This window comes from Neurospora tetrasperma (assembly GCF_000213175.1).
Source record: "Neurospora tetrasperma FGSC 2508 unplaced genomic scaffold NEUTE1scaffold_6, whole genome shotgun sequence".
In the NCBI taxonomy this organism is placed as follows: Eukaryota; Fungi; Ascomycota; class Sordariomycetes; order Sordariales; family Sordariaceae; genus Neurospora; species Neurospora tetrasperma.
In genome coordinates, this window is record NW_009799104.1 from 3,291,839 (window position 1) to 3,310,945 (window position 19,107).

The 19,107-nt window shown below is 51.3% G+C and overlaps 5 protein-coding genes across 5 annotated transcripts; 2 read left to right on the forward strand and 3 right to left on the reverse strand.

The window, feature by feature from the left end:
• Positions 1–521: 521 nt before the first annotated feature.
• On the reverse strand, positions 522–2,133 carry NEUTE1DRAFT_88381 (uncharacterized protein; the record flags this gene model as incomplete). Its single annotated transcript, XM_009856389.1, has 3 exons — positions 522–1,374; positions 1,551–1,904; positions 1,970–2,133. The coding sequence occupies 3 exons, from the start codon at positions 2,131–2,133 to the stop codon at positions 522–524; spliced, it is 1,371 nt and encodes a 456-aa protein (XP_009854691.1).
• A 2,802-nt stretch (positions 2,134–4,935) lies between these two features.
• On the reverse strand, positions 4,936–5,873 carry NEUTE1DRAFT_113218 (uncharacterized protein; the record flags this gene model as incomplete). The annotated part of the gene is made up of 2 exons (XM_009856390.1): positions 4,936–5,426; positions 5,498–5,873. The coding sequence occupies 2 exons, from the start codon at positions 5,871–5,873 to the stop codon at positions 4,936–4,938; spliced, it is 867 nt and encodes a 288-aa protein (XP_009854692.1).
• A 3,994-nt stretch (positions 5,874–9,867) lies between these two features.
• Positions 9,868–12,705, reverse strand: NEUTE1DRAFT_69706 (uncharacterized protein; the record flags this gene model as incomplete). Its single annotated transcript, XM_009856391.1, has 2 exons — positions 9,868–10,235; positions 10,296–12,705. 2 exons carry the CDS (start codon positions 12,703–12,705, stop codon positions 10,198–10,200), a joined length of 2,448 nt encoding a protein of 815 aa, XP_009854693.1.
• A 1,917-nt stretch (positions 12,706–14,622) lies between these two features.
• NEUTE1DRAFT_141058 (uncharacterized protein) lies at positions 14,623–15,036 on the forward strand (the record flags this gene model as incomplete). The annotated part of the gene is made up of 2 exons (XM_009856392.1): positions 14,623–14,695; positions 14,765–15,036. 2 exons carry the CDS (start codon positions 14,623–14,625, stop codon positions 15,034–15,036), a joined length of 345 nt encoding a protein of 114 aa, XP_009854694.1.
• A 1,538-nt stretch (positions 15,037–16,574) lies between these two features.
• NEUTE1DRAFT_149006 (uncharacterized protein) lies at positions 16,575–18,238 on the forward strand (the record flags this gene model as incomplete). The annotated part of the gene is made up of 6 exons (XM_009856393.1): positions 16,575–16,720; positions 16,784–16,860; positions 16,917–17,189; positions 17,322–17,548; positions 17,607–17,935; positions 18,005–18,238. The coding sequence occupies 6 exons, from the start codon at positions 16,575–16,577 to the stop codon at positions 18,042–18,044; spliced, it is 1,092 nt and encodes a 363-aa protein (XP_009854695.1).
• Positions 18,239–19,107: the final 869 nt, after the last annotated feature.

Sequence of the window (19,107 nt, forward strand, 5' to 3'; positions counted from 1 at the left end):
CTTCTCTCTCTCTCTCTCTCTCTCTCNCTTATCTACTCTACTTATCCCCCCCCCCCCCCCCCCCTTCCAGACCTCCAGACCTCTCCTTCCAAGATTTCTCTCCGACGATATTACAGATGATGATGATGATGTGTGTAAAGGAAGAAAGAATAAAATGACCCCACGCAGGTATTAAAACAAGTGTAGTAAGACAAAAAGGAAAGGAGTGACAGAAGGGGGAAAAAATGTGAGTGAGACAGGGGCCAGGATGAAAAGCCAAACACCAAATAACAATGCAACTACACCCCAGCCACACGACACGAACGCAATGGAAACCTAATAGCCGCCTTGGATGCCATCTCGCGCGTTACCATCTCCGACCTGAACCAATGGGTATATCCAACCAGTAACCCACGCTGTGAAAGAGCATGACCAAAAAGAGGAAAAGAAAATGAAAAAGAAATCAGACAAACGCCTTAGAATGCGACCAACCTCTTGCTGCCTCCCGGACTTTGAGACCCAAGGATCCCTCGGAGACTGAACTACAGCCCCCTAACCAAATTCACCCCTCCCACTCCTCCAAACTTCCTCAACTCCTCCGGCACCGCATCCACCACAATCGTGATCCTCTTGGCCCCCAACAACACGCCCGCAAAGAAGATACCGACAATCAGCAGCAGCGCCACCACCGTAACCGTCGCAATGGCCGTCAACTCGGCCCTCACGATCCTCGACACCCTCCTCCTTCCCACTCCATGTCCTCCTCCTCCATGCACTGATGAACCCACTGATGAACCACCAGTTTCCTTTGAACCGCCACCGCTGCTACTGCACTGTTGTGATGATGATGATGATGATGATGACGAGTGTGACTGTGAATGATGCTGCCACGCAAACTGCGTCATGTCCACGCGAGGCATATCGCTCGGACTAATCGTTTCCGTCTTGCGGAGCTTCAGCTGCTGTGCGCCGGCGGTGTAGCGGAGCTCGGTAAGCATGGACTGGTGGCTGGAAAAGTGGTAGTGGGATTCGTTGGTGGCGGCGCGCATGAGGGCCGGGTTGACGCACAGTTTGGCGAGGCGGTCGAGTTCTTCGGCTTGGCTTTGGGTTAATCGGTTTTGTTGTTGATGGTGGTGGTGGTGGTAGCTGCCGGCAGTAGTAGTAGTAGTGAAGGATGGTTGTTGTTGTTGTGAGCTAAGTGGTGAGGAGGAGCGACCGCAGGCAAGAGCCTCCTTGAGGGAATCGACGGTTGAGCCGGCGTCGAGTTTGCGGGGGACTTCGGCGAGGGGGCGGAAGCGGGCGGGAACGCCGATGGCGAGGTGGAGTGGTGGGACGGATTTGGTTACTACGGAACCAGCGCCAATGACGGCTCCGTCACCAATGGTTACGCCGCCTCTGTTTGGGGGAAAGGGGGCTGATGTTAGTAGGGGAAACCTTGGTAGGGCAGAAAAGGGGGTGGGTCCGATGCAGGGGAAAGTAAACAAAAGGAGATGAGAACAAGTCTCCACAGAAAAGGAAAAAAAATAATAAAGGGGGAAAAAGCAAAACGAGAATGACGAGGGAAAACTCACAAGATGGTAACGTTGGCTCCGATCCACACGCCATTGCCGATGGTGATGGGCTTTCCAATGCTGCTCCTCTGCGATTCCCGAGCCTCTGGGTGAATTGGGTGGCCGACGCTTACTAGCGTACAGTGAGGTCCAATATTGCAGTTCTCACCAATCGTAACGTCGGCTACGGGCGTGTCCATGATGAAGCAGCCCCGGTTAATGAAGGTCGAACCTCCTACCCGAAGCCGCAACCCGTAGTCGACGAAAAATGGGGGCTTGACAAAGGGAGTAAGAGCCTTGAGGGTTGGGTCGCGGAAAGTCATGTCATGGGTAATAGCACCATCTTCTTTCCTGTTCCGAGCCGGTCGGATGATGCTATCAAATGTGTTAGCACACTGTGATGATCAAGATCTGATGTTTGCATCTCATATCAGACTCACTCGAGAAAGAGGCTTGTTCGAACATCTGGTGTAGCATCTTCAGGCATGCTGTTGAAGCGTCTACAGGCGTGAGCGCACCGATCCCTGGCGGCGCGGAAGTCGTCGAGGCCGGCAGGGAAGGATACCCCTGCCGCGCCTAGAGGCTGTTTTTCGATATTATCCATTGTATGTGTGTGTGTGTGTGAAGTGAAGTGAAGCAGTAGGGCGGTTGACCGCTAAGAATGAAAGTTTGGTGTATGTATTCGGTTGGCGGCTGAAGGATGTAGTCGAGGGCAGTTAGTTGCGGCTTGGTTGTGTTATGTAGTTGGTGTGGCCGTTGTGCCGAGGGAAAAATGGGTCGGTGTTTGGTAAAATAGTTGTTAAAATGTGATTTTGCGGGTGCAAAATTATGCCAGACAAAAATCAAAATGGTTTCGAATGGATGGGGGAGAGCAGGCTTTGTCCCTGAAGTGAATCTACCGATTTGTAAAATGAGGATTGACGCCTTGCCACTCCTGGTGCAAATTCCAAACTTGCCCGGGCCACGAAGGGTTTGGCGAGATTTGGTACGAGAAGCCCGGACTTAGTTGGGACGGGCCTCTTCTTGATCGGTTCTGGGCGGCCCTGGATGGCTAGGCTGACCCCACGGATGGGTTCGATCACTTCCCCGGACAGGGGTAGACGGGTCTAAGATGACGGGACACCAAAAATTCCAGGGGGGGTGACAAAGCCCAAAAAATCAACAGTGTGGTTGTTTTTAGCCAAGCCTCGGAAGTCGGAACCAACTTTTTCTCGTGGCCGTGTGTCGTCAGGAAGTTGGAGTCGACGAGGGTAGGTGGGTTGCACAGGGGAGCTTAATACGGGGGTGGTGATGATGATGCTAGTGTAGTGTAGGACCTGAAAAGCACACGAGGAATTGATGGGGGAGCTCATAGTGGTATATGTAGGTATGTATAAGCTGGACCACCGCTGTGCTTTTCTCCAGCCATGACATTATTCCCTTTTTAGCGGACTGGTAAGTGTAACCAAACCACCACCAACACGGCAAACCCATGAACGTCTTAGCCCGAAGCGAAGCCACGAGTTGCAGCAACGAGTGCACAATACGAGGCCGCAAATAACGGGGTAGACATATGTAATGATACGTAAGCTCGGACGATAGCCTGCAGATAGCCGCTTCGCTGAGTAATGATGGCATATTGTTGGTATTAATGCTGAGGTTTGTGTCGCTGACGGTGTCATTAGGAAACGAAGGAGGCCGGTGTTGCTTGCATTGCGATCAGGAAATTCGCCCATGGACGAACTCCTTTCGGGGGACTCCGCATGGGGCCCAACCCTGTTGCCCCTGGCTGGTCTAGCGCTGTGTAGTGTAGCTGCCGTTTATCACCGACCACGACCCTACTATGTAGTGTAGTATGGTGTGCGCATACGTACATACACACTACTGCTTGCTTGTTTTGCTGCGTGTCATGGCAAATCCCATCCCATGTGGCCGTTTGCTTTGGTTTGGTGTGTGTCGCGAAGCTATGGAGCTGAAAAGGTAGATGGGTGGAAACCGGCATGGATCCAGCGTGAAAAGATCGCATATCGCCGACCGCGTTTCGCACATGTTCGGATGCTTCTGGAAGCCTGGAATTGGACCAAAAAGGAGGCATCTTGCCGCCGTGTGACCTCCGCGAAAAAGGTTCAACCTTGTTGTCGCCCCGGGCCACTTCCGCCCTTCCGGCACGCTTTGCTGCAGTTGTAGGTGTCACGTGCAGACGTGCAGAAGCGCATGGCAGCGGATCCATGTCCACCATTTTCCCCCCTGGCATTAGTCAGGGGTTCGGGAACCAGCCCCGTCCATGCCGTACCGTTCCATGCACGACGACACCACCGACGCATGCCTAATACGGCTGCCTTTTGTTCCCAAAGGGATAACTCCGGAGCTGAAAAAATGATGCATCGTGCATCCAAAAGTCCCTCAGCCGCCCAACACAACGTCTGGATCCCCCAGACCCCAGCGCCGCCAAGCAGCATTCGCGGCAGAAGCAGAGACTGCAACAGACGGCCCGGGGTTACAGTCTGTACGCCAGGGCGGGCACCTATGCCATTCACAGAGCAGCGGCGTCAGCTCGCTTTTCACCCAAAGAGACAGACGGACGCATCGGCAAGACAGAAAAGGACAAACGAGTGCAGGCGGCATGCACTGCGCCGTCAAGATTAGATCAACTGTTACCACCAAGCGTCCTGTTCGGGGTCGGGAGGACAAGGCAGATTGGACCGTCGCATCCTCTCCACTTTTGCCAAGGTGTGCGTTTGTGTGACGAAAAAAGAAGGCTCCGGTGCCATGCCGCTATAGTACATAGCTGGCTGGTTAGCAGAGTTTGTTTGTTGGAATTTTCATGATACAACATGATGAGGGTGTTACCCAGGCAGGTCGTTCAAAGAAAAGACTACACACGGGCTCTCCAAAAAAAAACGTGATCGTGTGTGTACTGTTCTTTTTTTTTTTTTTTTTTTTTTTTTGGATTCACCGGTCAGGGTAGGTAAGGTAGGTACTTAGCTAGCGGTCCCCCCCAGACCCTCCCCACGGGCCACAAAAGCTCGACCTAATGTAGGCGTGGAAAGGCTCCATCCGGTCGGGCCATCCGCCTGTTCCGGTTGCTCTGCAGGCGCCTCCAAGCCAGGATGATGTACATACGGCATCCATAGCGGAGGAGTTTCTCTAAGTGGTTTTCCAGATGTGGCTCCCTTGGCATTCCTGGATGCGGCGACTCCCACGATGTGTATACCTGAACCCCCACTCGACCGTCTGTGTCTTACCCTCGGCCGAGTTTGAACCATCAGCGACAAAAAGCAACCCCTTCGCGGTGCTCAATGCAGTAAATACCGTAAACCCATGCGATCTCGCACTCCCGCCCATCCCGCACCCCAAATCCATAGCCACGGTACGCTGACACGATTGGGATCAAGTTAGTAATTGGTAATCACCGCGCCTGGTTTCATCAATTCACATTCAACTTCCGGTCAACCCTGGCCTCCTCCTTGTCCGGCCTGTTGGCGGGGAGCTCACTCCTCTCCACTGGACGACCTTGGGCGTCGTCGCTGGCGTCATCGGAACGGGTATCGATCATGGCGTTTGCAATGTTGCACAGCGAGTGGCTCGAGTGGCTCCCGGCAGCGCTGTCACGCTCGCCTCGGCGACCTTGGCGAGTCTCTTGTGGGCGCGCTAGCGGGAGACCCATAGCAAACATTAAACCCATGCCCGTGCCCATGGCGATCCCCGTTTCAAAACTACGGCGGAAGTCTGGAGTCCAATTGGTGACAGACGGATCGCCGCTAGTGCTAGTTTCAGGACCAGTTGCCCTTTCTGTTTGGGGAGGTTGAGAAGCCCGAAAAGTCTGATTGCTTTGTTCCTGTGTCTGCTGACCCGATGGGTTCGGAGAGTCGTTAATAACGGCGCTGGGCGGCCTCGGATTCCTTGTAGTTTTGGAGCCTATGACGCATGTATAACAGTTAGCGAAGGAACGATATTTCTTTTTTCGGAACCAATTTCATTCAAGAGACCCCTGCCACTTTGCACATGCCACATGCCTTGGTAAGGGGAATGCTCGTGTGGTCCACCCCGAAACGTGCCGGCGACGACACTATGCCTTGCGGGTGGGGAGACCTCGAATTGAGGGTTCGTGGGTAGGTAGTTGTTGTACGTCAAAGTGGTCGACGGCATGTTTGTGTAGATTGGTGCTGGACGGCTGGTCCCGCTTCCGTGGGTTTGGACGGCGTGGCTGGTGGCAGCGCTCGGAAGCTGAACAGGCGCTACAGGGTTCCGTCCAGGGCAGCGCCAGACGTGGCAGGTGTATTGGTCCTTGTGAGTCGGGTAACAGGCGGTTGAGCAGAGTTGGGAGCCGCAGTAGATGCAGGCCAAGACCTGAGCGACCGGCATGGTGGGCATCATTTTGGTAGTTTTCTTTTTTTTTCCCGGATGCCGGGACCGCGGATACAGTCCCTGTGCATATGAACCCGTGGGATGATTGTAGAGTGTATTTGATGTTTCGGTACGTTGGCAGATGTCGGGTGCTTCAGCGGGGGGGCGCGCTGTAGGCGGCACTGAACCGTCAACAGTAGGCGCTAAAAGGCGGGGAGGCGCGGGAAGCCGATGAGACCTTTCGATCCGCCGAGATGTGTACCAGCAACCATGAAGGCGCAATGGATTCCTTACCATACACTGTTTCCGATGCGTCCTCGGTCAGCGGTATTCTCTATTATCAGGCGACAAGTGGAGTAGGAAGTACAAGTGACGTTTCCAGGCGTCAAACTTCACCGCGACTCTGCACGAAAGGCCTAGAATGTCAGGGTTGACCTAGCAAACGGCGGCAAAGATGCAAAAACCTGAAGCAGGCAGGTACGGGGTATGCAGGTATCGTCGTCCGCGCTTGTGGTGTCGCTTGTCGAGGCTTGTCTCGCTTAAGGTCCAAAGTTGGCAACCTCATCAATTGGCAATTTGACTCTGTCGCGGCCTATTCGCCGGTCTTGTCAATTGGCGCAAGACGAAGGATCTGGATCTCTATCTTTCTTCAGCGGAGCATGTAGAATACTGCTGCTGCAGATTCGGGCGCGGGTATGATCTGCAATCCTTGTTTTCCGGGGTCGAGTTGAAGGTTGGAAAAACACAAGGTTTAGGTTGTGATGACGGCAACTTCCATGATCCAACATGACTTCTGGCAGCCGGCAGCCAGTTTCCTTGCCTGGTGTAAAATAGGTAGGTAGGTATTAACCGGGACCGTTTGCCACCTACAGTTCCTTCCATTACAGGCTGCAGAGTCGGGCCAGATGGAAGGCGCATTCCGGAACGCACAGTCACTCGTTGAGACAGCAAACAGGACTTATTTTAGATGACAACAGGAAGGAACGTTGGATTAGACGATGGCATTCACCGCCCTTTTCCCTGAATGCTGCGTTTGCCCTTGCCTTTTCAATGCCTGTCTGCAACATGCGATCATGCATGGATTCCTTCTACCCACTACCTCGCGCAACAATTACCTATCTTTCCCCCGACTTTCACCCCCTATACCAATTTCGTGATCTTTTGGGGTCCCTCAAGCCGGCATTCACTGTTGTTGAAGCTCGAGTAATGAATCTGTCTCAGGCCCTGGTCCAGAAAAGATTCCCTCGACTCCGGATTGGAACATCCCAGTTCTGTCCTGCCACCTCTTCTCAAGGGGAATAGAGGACGAGTAGAGTATACCCTAGCCTGTTAAGTCAACACATATTAGCAATGACTAAGAAGAAGAGGTCCAGATCCTTTATCGACTGATGTTTCTCACCCCCAGCTCTATGCTCGACAACTCCGTATTCACAAATCAACGTATGGAACCTGACTTTGTACAAGAGGTTTACCCCAGCTCCGGTCCTTACTGATGATTTGAAAGCGATTACTCAAGATGTACGTTCAGAATTTCTCCACCATACCGTTCTCGTGGACAGTTCTCGTGTCGAACGTCCCCAGTGGGCCGGCCTGGCCTGGCCGCCGAATATCAACACAGCGGATGGATATCAAGGCACCATCCTCAAATCGTCACCTCACGTCTGCTGGTGCAGCGGCGCTACCTCTCAACCTACGATGTCGTATTGAAATTGTCGAGCTATCTTGGTCCAATGTCAACCTCGTATTGGGTGAAGAATATTTCGAAAGCTCACCCGCTCTGTCCACTGATGTCCATGCTCTTTGACTCAGCGGATTGTGGTCCATCGCTGTCAACAGGTGTGTCTCGTCTGGTTCTTGGCCGGCCTTGGAGAACCAGTAGCACAGACTTGGTACTACCTGGCTCACTGGCTGGTCCTCAAAAACAAACGAGTTGAATGGCAGCAATACAGTCCAGCCCTGGTTTGTTTGTTTGTTTGTTAATCCGGGACAGAAAAGCCAAAGTTTTACTGATTATAAAGAGTAACAGATTTTGGCTTTCTCTCAAGTGTTTCACCTAGTCTTAAAAGCCTATCTTTTAGTCTTGAGGGCCTCGAAAGAGATAGAGAGAGAGAGAGAGGCATTAGGGGATCGATACCCATCAGAGGTTCTGTGGCGTCACAAACCCTTGCCATTGTCCTATATCGCCTCTGCGGGGGACAGTTTCTCTCTCTTGAAAGGACAACAAGCGCTCCAAGACTTCACTGTTCAACCCATGATCCAAGTACCAAACCAGGAAAGCCCTCGCTGACGGATGCCTGGATGAAGCCTCGTGCCTCGTCCTCTTCCAAGCCTTGCACGATCACAAGTAGATACCAAATCCCAGCAATCGTCCCTGGAAGATGCTCTTGGGATTGCTACCATAGCGGAAAAATGCGTTTTAAAACATCCAATGTTTAGGCGGTACCGCTTCGACTTCCAATGTAGATTTGACATCCAATGTTGAGTGCCCTATAATATAGGGGGTAAGCGCTATAAACAAACAAAAAACTTATTGGCCTAGTAGCGAAGTTGTTAAGATGGGAGTCTTTTTTTTAACGTTTTGAGTTCGATTCCCATTCGTAGTCAATTTTCAAATTTGAAAAAAAAAAAAAAAAAAAAAGAAAAAAAAAAAAGAAAAGAAAGACTAAGAAATTGGAAGATCCCACTAAAGGTACTTAGAAGATTACCTATTTTTTTTTTTACTTATAGGGCATTCAACATTGGATGTCAAATCAACATTGGAAGTTTTAGTCTGAGACAATGTGATCTTTACATTCGTTCTTGGACCTAACATCCAATGTCGAAGGGCGTAGATTCCCAGTACGGTATGCTTTGGAAGAATAAGTCGACAACCGTATCCGACGTAACTAGTAGATGTTGGTTGTCTTCCCAATGATACAACAGTGCAGTACAATGTAGGCTTTTGACATCATGCCTTGTCTCCTTCACGAGGTCACGCGGCCCCATGGACGTTAAGGCTGGTTCGAGCAGCCTATTCAATGGGTCCATGGAAAGCCGCCCGGCTTTGCGTACGTCGTGTGTAGGTATTGAGATGTAACGGAGTCTCTATTCAATGCCTCGCTATGTAGCTGTCCTCATACTCTGACTGAAGCTCTTGATTACGGTGTCCCATTCCTGCGACCTGTCCCACTGTTTTCATTGGTATCACAAGCACGGGCAGTTCCTTGCGTGTTGGCTGGTCCAGCAGTTGTGTATTCAGCAGTTGACATCTTTGAACAGGCCAAACCCATGCAATGAACTCTCTCCATATCGACAAGTCAAACACCACGACAGTGGATATGGGAAAGCGAGCGGGAACGGATTGGGGCTCATTACAATGCTTTCGTCACTACCTAGGCACGCGCTTGTCATTAATGATGACTGCTCCGGAATCCTCTAAGCGTCGGAGATGGGCGAGAAAAGAGGTAAGCTTGACGTGCCCCATTCGTCAACAAATCGGACATGCTCAGTCGGAGGAAATCGAAGTCAGCCATGCCACCTACCAGTCAGTCCATCAGGCCTCAAGCTCAGTAGAGGTACCTAGCAACAAGATTGGGACCGATATACATGTGAGTGGAGGGATGCGAATGGATAGGTCGTTGTTTTGCTGGATGGAAATCCCATGGCTGATATTAATGTATTACCACGCCAAGTCGGTGAAGATTTTCCAGGAAGACCTATGACAGGCGGGACAACTGATTAATGTAGAAGTGTTGCCATAGAAGCTTTTCATATGTATGATGTGGTTGGGCTTATAGTGGCACGTAGTGGCACGTAGTGGGTGTTTAGCGGAAGGGTGGATCGAGGGAGGGTGGACCGAGCTCCCGTCGGTCCCGTCCAAACCTCAAAACACTCGGAGTGACCAATCAGGTATTATACATTCAGTGTCTACATTCCCTTTTGGGTACAAATAACCAATCCATCAACTCACTACCTAACCAGTCTTACCAAGAGGCTCATCAAGAGTAGGTATGTATACCAGTGCAGCAAGAATGCCTGCCCTTCTGATCTGTCTCGCTGCTATGTCGAAACGATAATGCGGGTTGCTTCGAATGAGAGAGAAAGAAAATAAGCGTATTCTATAATTTTTTTATTGAAAGAGACTTTTTGATTTGTTAGCACCACGACATTCTGGCCATCTTAAGAGGTAACCATCGCTCCACGGTCAGTACCTTCCATACCCAAGCACCACCTCCCGTCAGGCTACAATCTACTAATGGGAACCCCTCCCCATGAGGTGCACAAAAGGAACTCCACAACTCCCCAAAGCCACAATCCCCATGATCAGGTCCAGTTTTCTCAATAGCTCCTGCGGGTTAGAACTCTACTCAAACTTAGGCACCTGGTACATATCATCGGGGTCTGTATCACTGATCAGCACTCTGTTTCTCACCAACTTTCCACCGGTTCGGTTCGACTTACCCTTCCCTTCATTCCCAATAAACTCCCGAACCTCCTTCACCCTCCTATCCACGTCACCCAACAACCCTTCCAAATCCTTCTTCACCTCCGCATTCCTCTCCGCACCCCTCTTCAACGCCCAACTCGCCACATCAAACCGACTCACCCGATTCCTTAGCATCATATCAAACGGCGTGGTCGTGCTTCCCTCTTCTTGGTAACCCTCGACATCCATGCGCTCCGCCTTCTCCCTCCCAAACAAGAGACCCTGCAGTTCCGTCGGGTAACCATGGTAGTTGAACAACACCGGTCTGTCGGCGGTGAACATTTCGATGAACTTGGACTTGGCCAGGGCATGCGGGTGCTTGGACTCTTCGATGAGAATCATCAGATCCGTCACATTGACGACGCGGATCTTGAGGGTGGGCGCAATAGAGCGCAAGAGTTCAGCGGCTTTGATCACTTCAAAGGTGACTTCGACGCCGATGCCGACCAGGACTACATCTGGGTCTTGTACCGACTCTCCTGCGGATGAGTTGGGGTCGGGTGAAGAGGCGAAATGCCAGATAGAGGCACCCTGGCGACAGTGCTCGGCTGCTTCGGCGGGAGAGAGGTAGACGGCCGTGGGCTGCTTGGAGCCGATGATGAGGTTGGTCTTGTTCTTGCTGTCCATGACATGATGCACAGTGCTGAGGAAGCAGTTGGCGTCGGGCGGGAGGTAAACGCGAGCGGCCTCGGCCTTCAGGTTGAGGACGGCGCCGATGAAGGAGGGGTTCTGGTGCGAGAAACCGTTGTGTTCTTGACGCGCCCAGGTTGAAGTCTCGATGTAGTTGATAGAGGCCAAGTCGCCACGCCAGGGTACTTCACGCGCGATCTTGACGAACTTGGAGTATTGCACCATCATGGTGTGAACGATTCCCAGGAAGGACTCATAGGAGGGGAAGAGGGCGGTGCGGCCTGTGAGAGTATATCCTTGCATGAAGCCCTGGCAGTTGTGCTCGGATAGAACCTCGATGACGCGGCCGCCATGTGCCCTTGAGAACTCGTCCCACTGAAAGTCGCGCTGTGTGTGATCAAGGATGGCGTTGAGCTTGTTCGACTCGAGCTCGTCAGGGGAGAATAGCCGGAGGGTTTTGGGGTTCTCCTGGAACAACTTGTCGAGGAACTTGCCGGCACTCTTCATGCAGCTTTCGTCGATGCCCTTTTCAACGCCAAACTGCTTCCAGTCAATCAGTTTCAGAGGAATGTATGGATCATATGTGATCTTGAGTTGACCGAGCCTCTTTTCTGCCTTGGGCAAGACACGAGTGATGGCCTCAGTAGGCTTGCCCTCGTCATCAAGGAGCTCGCTGATCCTGTAGCTGGAAAGCCACTCGTCTAGAGCCTGGAGTTGCTTCTCATCACTACCAGCCTTGGGAAGGGGGACTTGATGGGAGTGGAAGGATCCTTCGATGATTTGGCCCTCCACCTCCTTAGGACCCGTCCATCCCTTGGGCGTTCTGAGGACAATCATTGGCCATCTCGGCTTTACAATGGGCTTGTTGTCCTCTCGCGCAGCCTTCTGGATCTTCTTGATCTCGGCTAGAGCCCATTCCAGGGAGCTTTGCAAGTCGTCATCAATGTTCTTCAGGTCTTCCACAATGCGCACCTGGTATCCGTAGCCACTAAACAAGCAGGCGATCTCCTTGTCGTCCATGCACCCAAAAATGGTGCGCTCGCTGATCTTGAAGCCGTTGACATGCAGAATGGGAATGACGGCACCTGACTCCTTGGGGTCGATGTACTTGATAGCATGCCAGGCTGTTGCTGTCGGGCCAGTCTCCGCCTCACCATCGCCTACCACACAAGTGACGATCAAATCGGGGTTATCCATGACGGCGCCGAACGAGACAGAAAGGGCATATCCGAGCTCACCACCCTCATGGATCGCACCTGGGGTCTCAGCGTTGATGTGACTAGGGAAACCGCCGGGGACGGAGAAACGGGTGATGAGGTTGCGCAAACCAGTAGCGTTGCGGTCGTATGCGCCGGGGTAGAAGCGCTCAAGGGAGCCTTCGAGCCATAGAGAGGCGAGGGCAGCAGGGGCGCCGTGGCCGGGGCCGATAACGTAAATCATGTCAAGGTCATGGTTGCGGATCAAAACGTTGAGATGCGACCAGACCAGGATGAGGCCGGGGCATGTTCCCCAATGACCGAGGAGTCGGGGCTTGATGTGCGAAACTTGGAGTTTGTCTTGGAGGAGGACGTTGTCGCGCAGGAAGATCATGGAGGCGGCAATGTAGCATCCTGCACGCTGGAATGCGCGCAGCGACTCGCGGACATTGTCTGGGAGGTTCTGGCGCTCAATTTGGACTGCCAGGTTGAGAACATTGTCCGGGAGGTGGGATGGTAGAGGAGGGGGGTTGGGAATTGTGATCTGCGCGCCGCCCATGTTGTCGGTGTGTTGACTTTTGATGGTCTGTCGTTGAAAGGGGTGTCTTGATGAAAGAGCCGCAAGATGGGGGTTTGGTGGTAAGTAGTTGCGCTCTCCCTTGCAGACGTCAATCGTTTGTGGCGCCTGTGGGTGGTTGGAATGTGGAATCAATGGTGTTGTTGTTTGCTTGCAAAATGATGGGACAATGCAAGAAATTCGGGATCCAAAAGGGTACAATGAGCTTTGTAGGTGCGGGCCGAGCCTTTGTTTAGCGTCTTTTACAACTCAAATTGGACGTTTGTTGAAGAGGCAAAGTGGAAGATGTGCACGGCCATGTCTTATAAAATATCCGACAAAGTACAAGAAGAGGGAATCGCTTGCGATGACGGCGAGGACCATCAAGGTACACGGATTACACTAACAATTATCACTAATTGGTATCGATGACGTACCTAGTCCACTGTGGAAGGTGGGGGTGGACGATAAAGAATCGAGTTCGTCTGATAACGACGGGAACTGATGCCGGTCCACTCGTCGTCCACTCATCGTATCGATCATTGTACTGTTCCTGCTTTCAAGATTCGTTCCCTGTTCCTGGCATTGGTACCCTAACCCGCCTGTGTTTCGTTTTACATGGCCCGTCATCTCGTCTTACCACCAACCTGGTTCTGGATCGATGGTGCAGGAAAGGGGGTAATCAACTAAGTAAACAAGACAGAGACCCCATTCAGATATGTTACAAAGAGTAGTATTATATAGGAAGCGTACCAATGAGGAGCAAGAAAGTGCTGGACCTAAAAGCAATGTCATCATGTCCCAGTAATTCCAGGTGAAATCGCGCAAAGTGACCAGGAACACCAAAAAGTATCGCCAAAGGTCACTCACCGATAAAGAGCTGAGGATCCAGAAATCTGGCAGGTCAAAGGGATTTCCAATTTGAATACAAACCATAAGTGACCAACAAGCAAGGCAAAGAGGCAAGTGGAGCCGGAAAAGAGAGGGTCGCCTGTTGGTGGTAGAATGTCGAAGGCAGCAGTCTAGGACTACACTATTCTCCAAGACACTGTATTATTTTGACCTTCAATGAACTTCAATACCTGTAGAAGCTCTTGATGTACGTATCCTTTTCAATGGGACCATCACTTGGACATCTCAGCCCCTTTGAAGATCCAGGATACACCAACATCCCGTTCCAAAAGGAGACTGATTGGCTTGGTTCAGTCTTGTGAGCGACCCTTTTAATGGCTGAACAGTAGATCCTGGCTCAGGGTAGCATTATTTCAGATCCCAAAACCAACGTACATATGGCAGACTTTGAGAACAAAGAAATCCGACGGCGGTGCCTTGCACCTCCATGTCAGGAGTAGTTCAAACGACCATTTGGTTGACATTTTGCTGCAAGTCAACAAAGAAACACCATTTCATAGCCCGTACAGAGGGTTTTGGATGCTCTTTGCAGGACAAAGAAGCTGTTTTTGTATGGGAAAGGAGGAGACTATAAGAGAGAAGGATCGCTATGATAGCTAGAAAGCTCAAACTCGAACGAATTCAACGCTCTCATTGCTTCCAAAACTCGCCATTTTTTTTGCTTCGTCCATCGTGATTCTACCTCAAGTTCTGGTGTTTTTGCAGCTATTCAGAAGCCATGGTACGTACCTGGCCGAGTGTTCTCCAACGTCACATTGCCCACTTGGTCGCAGATTGCCCCTGTCAGACATCCAAAAACACCACTCATCTGCTGCAGCTGGCTGGCAGCACTCACACATAGCAAATGGCGCTGACAGTGCTCCCCCACTTTCTCAGGGTTCATCAGACAAAAAAGGCGAGAAACGACCTCACTCTAAAGGGGTCAGTGGGCATTACCATAATACAAATGTGAGAATTTCTTGTAGCACATGCACAACTTTGCATTTGCTCTGCATATCGCTCCCACCCATGTCTCTGCAGAACACTGACTGGGCCAATCAGACAAGCTCCGCTCCAATTCTGGATGCCCGTGTTCTCGCCAGTGAGCCCACCCACCAGATTTCTTCATCATTCGCACACAAGACGCATACTAACCACCAGGACCGAAAAGGTAAGATTCGTGATAGCGATGGCAAACCCGTAATAGACCCCGACAACGCACGTCATGGGGAAGTAGACCAAGGAACACTCCCGACGATTAAGGACGTCAACCGTTATTCTCCCAAGAATGAATCGAAAAAGCCATCCTCTCCCAAACCCAAGGAGGGATCCAAATCCCCATTTCATTCGGAGGCCACCAAGAAGTCCAAGTGTGCGAGCATGAAGGGGGTGTCGATAGACGACCCCAGACCAACATTCAAACGCTACAAGCTCGTTCTCTGAGTTCTTCAACACACACCCCATCGGGTCGACGCATCCCCCGCGAGCCAGGGGTATTTCTCTGCAGCCAGTCAGACATCAGTTTGGTCGTCTGGGCGCTTACCGGGGGGCCATGATCGACACCCGACTGGACAGTGGGACACTTCCACTTTCCCCCAGTTTCTTCAACTCTTCACTTCTTCGGGGACTTTGGACATTATTTTCTGATGATTTTTCTTCCTTTTGTAGCGGGCCTTGCATCTGGTGGTTTTTTCTGCGAACATTCTACGATACCTCTACACTTGTTTCCGAGTTGGCGGCGGGGATTTTGCATCAAAGACGGGGATGGATTAGAACGGGAGATGACTGACACGACATTGCATTTTTCGGGCGCTACACTACACTGGACCCCCATATGGAGGAGCCATTCAGTGGGATTTGGCAGTAGCATTGGGACATGGCACGGCAAGCACGATTGACATTTTAGAAATTTGGAATTGGATTTGCATTTTTTACACAACAGATAGAAGGAGCAATCCTCAACCTCAATGGAGATTATCACTTCCTTTTCCTCATGAACACAAAGCGGATCAATTTTTTGTCCTCGTCTCAACCGTCCAGTGTCTTCTCCTTTTGCATTGCAGTTGGTTCAATGTTCTCGACCATCACGAGTCCAACTTGGCTCACCCCCTACATCCAATCAATTCCATTCGGCGATACCCGGCCCATATCAATTGCAACCAACAATTGTGGCTCAGCACTCTCGCGCTGCAGCTGTCCACAACTTCCCAATGCCCATCCACCTTTCTCAATCCTCGTCGAAACCCACAACTCGCTGGTTGAACTCGCAACTCGATGCCCATAGTCAGGAGTCAGATCAAGAGAAAGGGCAAGGAAATGACAGATTTATTAGATCTCAATTCTCTCCTTGTTTACTCATTCCATGGCAAATCTTCTCATTCCTATCACAGAAGTTAACCACCTCGAATCCACCAGTCGAACCATCCACGAAAATGGCAAGGCGTTATCCCAACACTCGTCAGGCTAACAGCTGCAAGGTCCTTGAGTCCCATCTGCCAAAACCCGTCGAATCCCGCATCGAGGATCCCAGATCGCCTCAATACCCCTGACCAGCCCAACGCACGCAACGGATGCTTGGTAGCACTCGATGCAGTCAAACCCTCCAAATCCGTACAAGTCTTCCCCAAGCGCCCCAATATGGTTACACTGAGCCCCTCAGTATGCTGCCACAGCCCGTCTGCCAGTTGGCAAACAGGAATGGTCGCGGGCAGAAGAGAAGAGAGATATGAACAAGAAACGGTCCTCACTGTTCTCAGTTGAATCAAGTCGAGTTGAGATGGGATGCGAAAGCTTCCTTGTTCTGCATGTCTTTGACTTCCTCCCCGAGATTGAAGCGCCGAAAAGTCACTTGACATTATCTGCACTCCGAGTAGCCGCCCAATTGAGTTTCAGATTCTTCTGTTGGTGCCCAAGACCCAAGACGAGTGTCGGTGGCCTCACTTTTAGCCCAGTGTTTAGAAAGTACGCAGGTGGCGAACGTGATGCCTTCACAGCAGTACCAACCTTCCGTACGGTCGGTGGGCAGTGGGATTTCTGAGGTTGAGGGGGCAAATCACAAAGCATGGTCTGTTGACTTGGAAAAGGGAGGGACTCGGGCGGAAGGGGGGGCAGAGAAAGGAATTGATGGGTAGGTACACTCAGTTTGAGCCTCACGCTCGACCGTCAAGTCACTGGCTAATACACCTAACAGCATCAGTCTTGACCCGTATCCCAATCTCGATTACATCAATCCCATGGAAGAGCCAGCAAGTTATGTCAACATGCAAGGTACTACCACACTTTCGCTGAGCTGTGAGCGGAACTCAAATCTAACACCATCACAGTCCAAGATGCTCCAGAAGGCTACCCCATGCTTGCTCGCTTCATCTCTTCTCATGAAGACGGCTACATCTTTCGGGAATTTCGCTGCCTACAGTCCCGGACGCTCTTGCACATGCAAGATGAACTACGAGCCCTCGAAGTGCAGCTGCACAGGATGGACCAGTATGATGCTACACACAGGGCCATCTTCCTCAGGACGAGGGAGATGGATGATGATCGACTGAAGGTGAGGGGACGGCTGATGGAAGAAATTGCGGAGAAACTCAAGACATATGGTATGCTTTATTTTCTCTTTCCTTATTTTCTAGTGTTTCAGCAGTGTTCTTCAGTTCAACCAGATCCTGGAGACGGAGCAGTAACACAAAGATGCTGAGAATGGAACACTTCGCTGACCTTCAGGGATGCAGGCGAACTTCTCATTATGTCCAACGACCTCGCCAACTTTGACCGACCATCCCGTTTCGACATCCAAAGTCTCGAAAACTTCTTCCGAGCCAAAGAGCCTCTGTTTAGACATGAGCGATACATTGGGTGTCAGTCCGACATGATAACCCTCAAAGCAGGGAGAGACGACGCCTGGCTTGATCGGGTGATCATGCAGTTACTGGTCAAGTACAACTGTGCACCACTACGGGTCGGTAGCTTTCCATATTATCTAGAGTCATTGAGCCCAAAACTAACTCATCTCTCAGTACATCTTTGCCAACGCTCATACCAAGACCCATGCCGACAGCAAGCACGCAGCATTGAATCTCTTCTCCATTGCCCGCGTCCACTTCCTCAAGATGGTCATTCTGATCTTGCTCATGCTCTGCCTATTATGTCTACCTTTAGTCCCGCTCTATTCCTGGACCCAGGAAGGCTCAGGCCCGGCAGACGGAGGGACGAACAGCGCGGCAGTAACTGGACAGACGCTAGCCAAGATCATGGGCTTGATTGTTGCGTGCGCGTTTGCATTTGGCGTGGTGTTGAGTGTGTGTACGAGGGCAAAGAAGCATGAGATCTTTGGGAGTTGTGCTGCGTAAGTTTGATGTTTCTTTGTATACTTCTGGATTTGTGTGATGCGGCTGGCTGACTGGTTGAACTGCAGATACATGGCTGTTCTCATTGTGTTCATGACATCAACATAATCAGGATTTTGTGCTGGAAGTGGACTCGGTGTGTCTGGCTACCTGGCATACGAGATCAAGACCATCAACGTGAGTTTATCGCGAAGAACAGGGCATGGAGCGGCGACAAGGTCCTGGTCATCAACGGGGTCCCCAATGACATTGCCTCTCCCTCTGCACCTCCAGAACAGAAAAGAAAAATACAAGAATCTTATTCAAATTCGTCAGCCATTACCAAGTTGAACAAGCGAAGCAAGAAGCTCAGTCGCCCAGGCAAGCTTGTGGAACGAACCACAACGCCCCAGCTGTGACCAACGAAAACTGTACCTCGAGTACCGCGCACCCGGCAATGTTTTCATCAACAGGAACCACTGCGCCATAAGACGACAGGGCCCCGTTGCGGTAGACGAGCTAGGTAGCGGACCTTATATGGTGCCTGCTACTGGTGGCTGGGTCAGGTCCAGTCTGGGCGCCCGCGGTCGCGGAAGGGAGGCAGGCAGCAGTCATGTCGTCCGATGTCTGGGGAAGGGCGCGTCTGATGGGCGGTGGCAGGTACGGTAACTCTTGCATTTAGGACGATGGTCCGTAAGGAAGGGTAGAAGAATGTGCTCGAGGATCTGAAGGGCAGGTGGCTTTAAAGCAGCGCATTCAACGTGGAATTGGTGTGGTTTATATCGGATCATGTTACATGCCTGACAGCTGTTCTGATTGGAAACATACTGAGAGGATATTCTCGAAAGATTTAGTGAACGATGGTCCCTAACGAGTTCAGAGTACCTATGTCAAGATGAACGGATCAAAGCCCCAAGGAGAAATCTCGGCTTCTCAACGACTAGGCGCCTTGACAAAAGGAGTTATACGTTTGTGAACCATCTTGTACTAGTACCGCATAGATTCGGGGCGTTGGGTTTTAGGATCCCAGGAAATCAGACATGGTCTGCAAGCATGATGCAACATTTATGCCCACCAAAATTTCTATGCAAGACGGTGATTCTGATGTCCTCACCCTCCAGCTCTCTTGAGAAAATAGGAAGAAAAGACAGGGCACCAGAAGAATCGAATTTACAGTGCTCCGGGTTCTTAC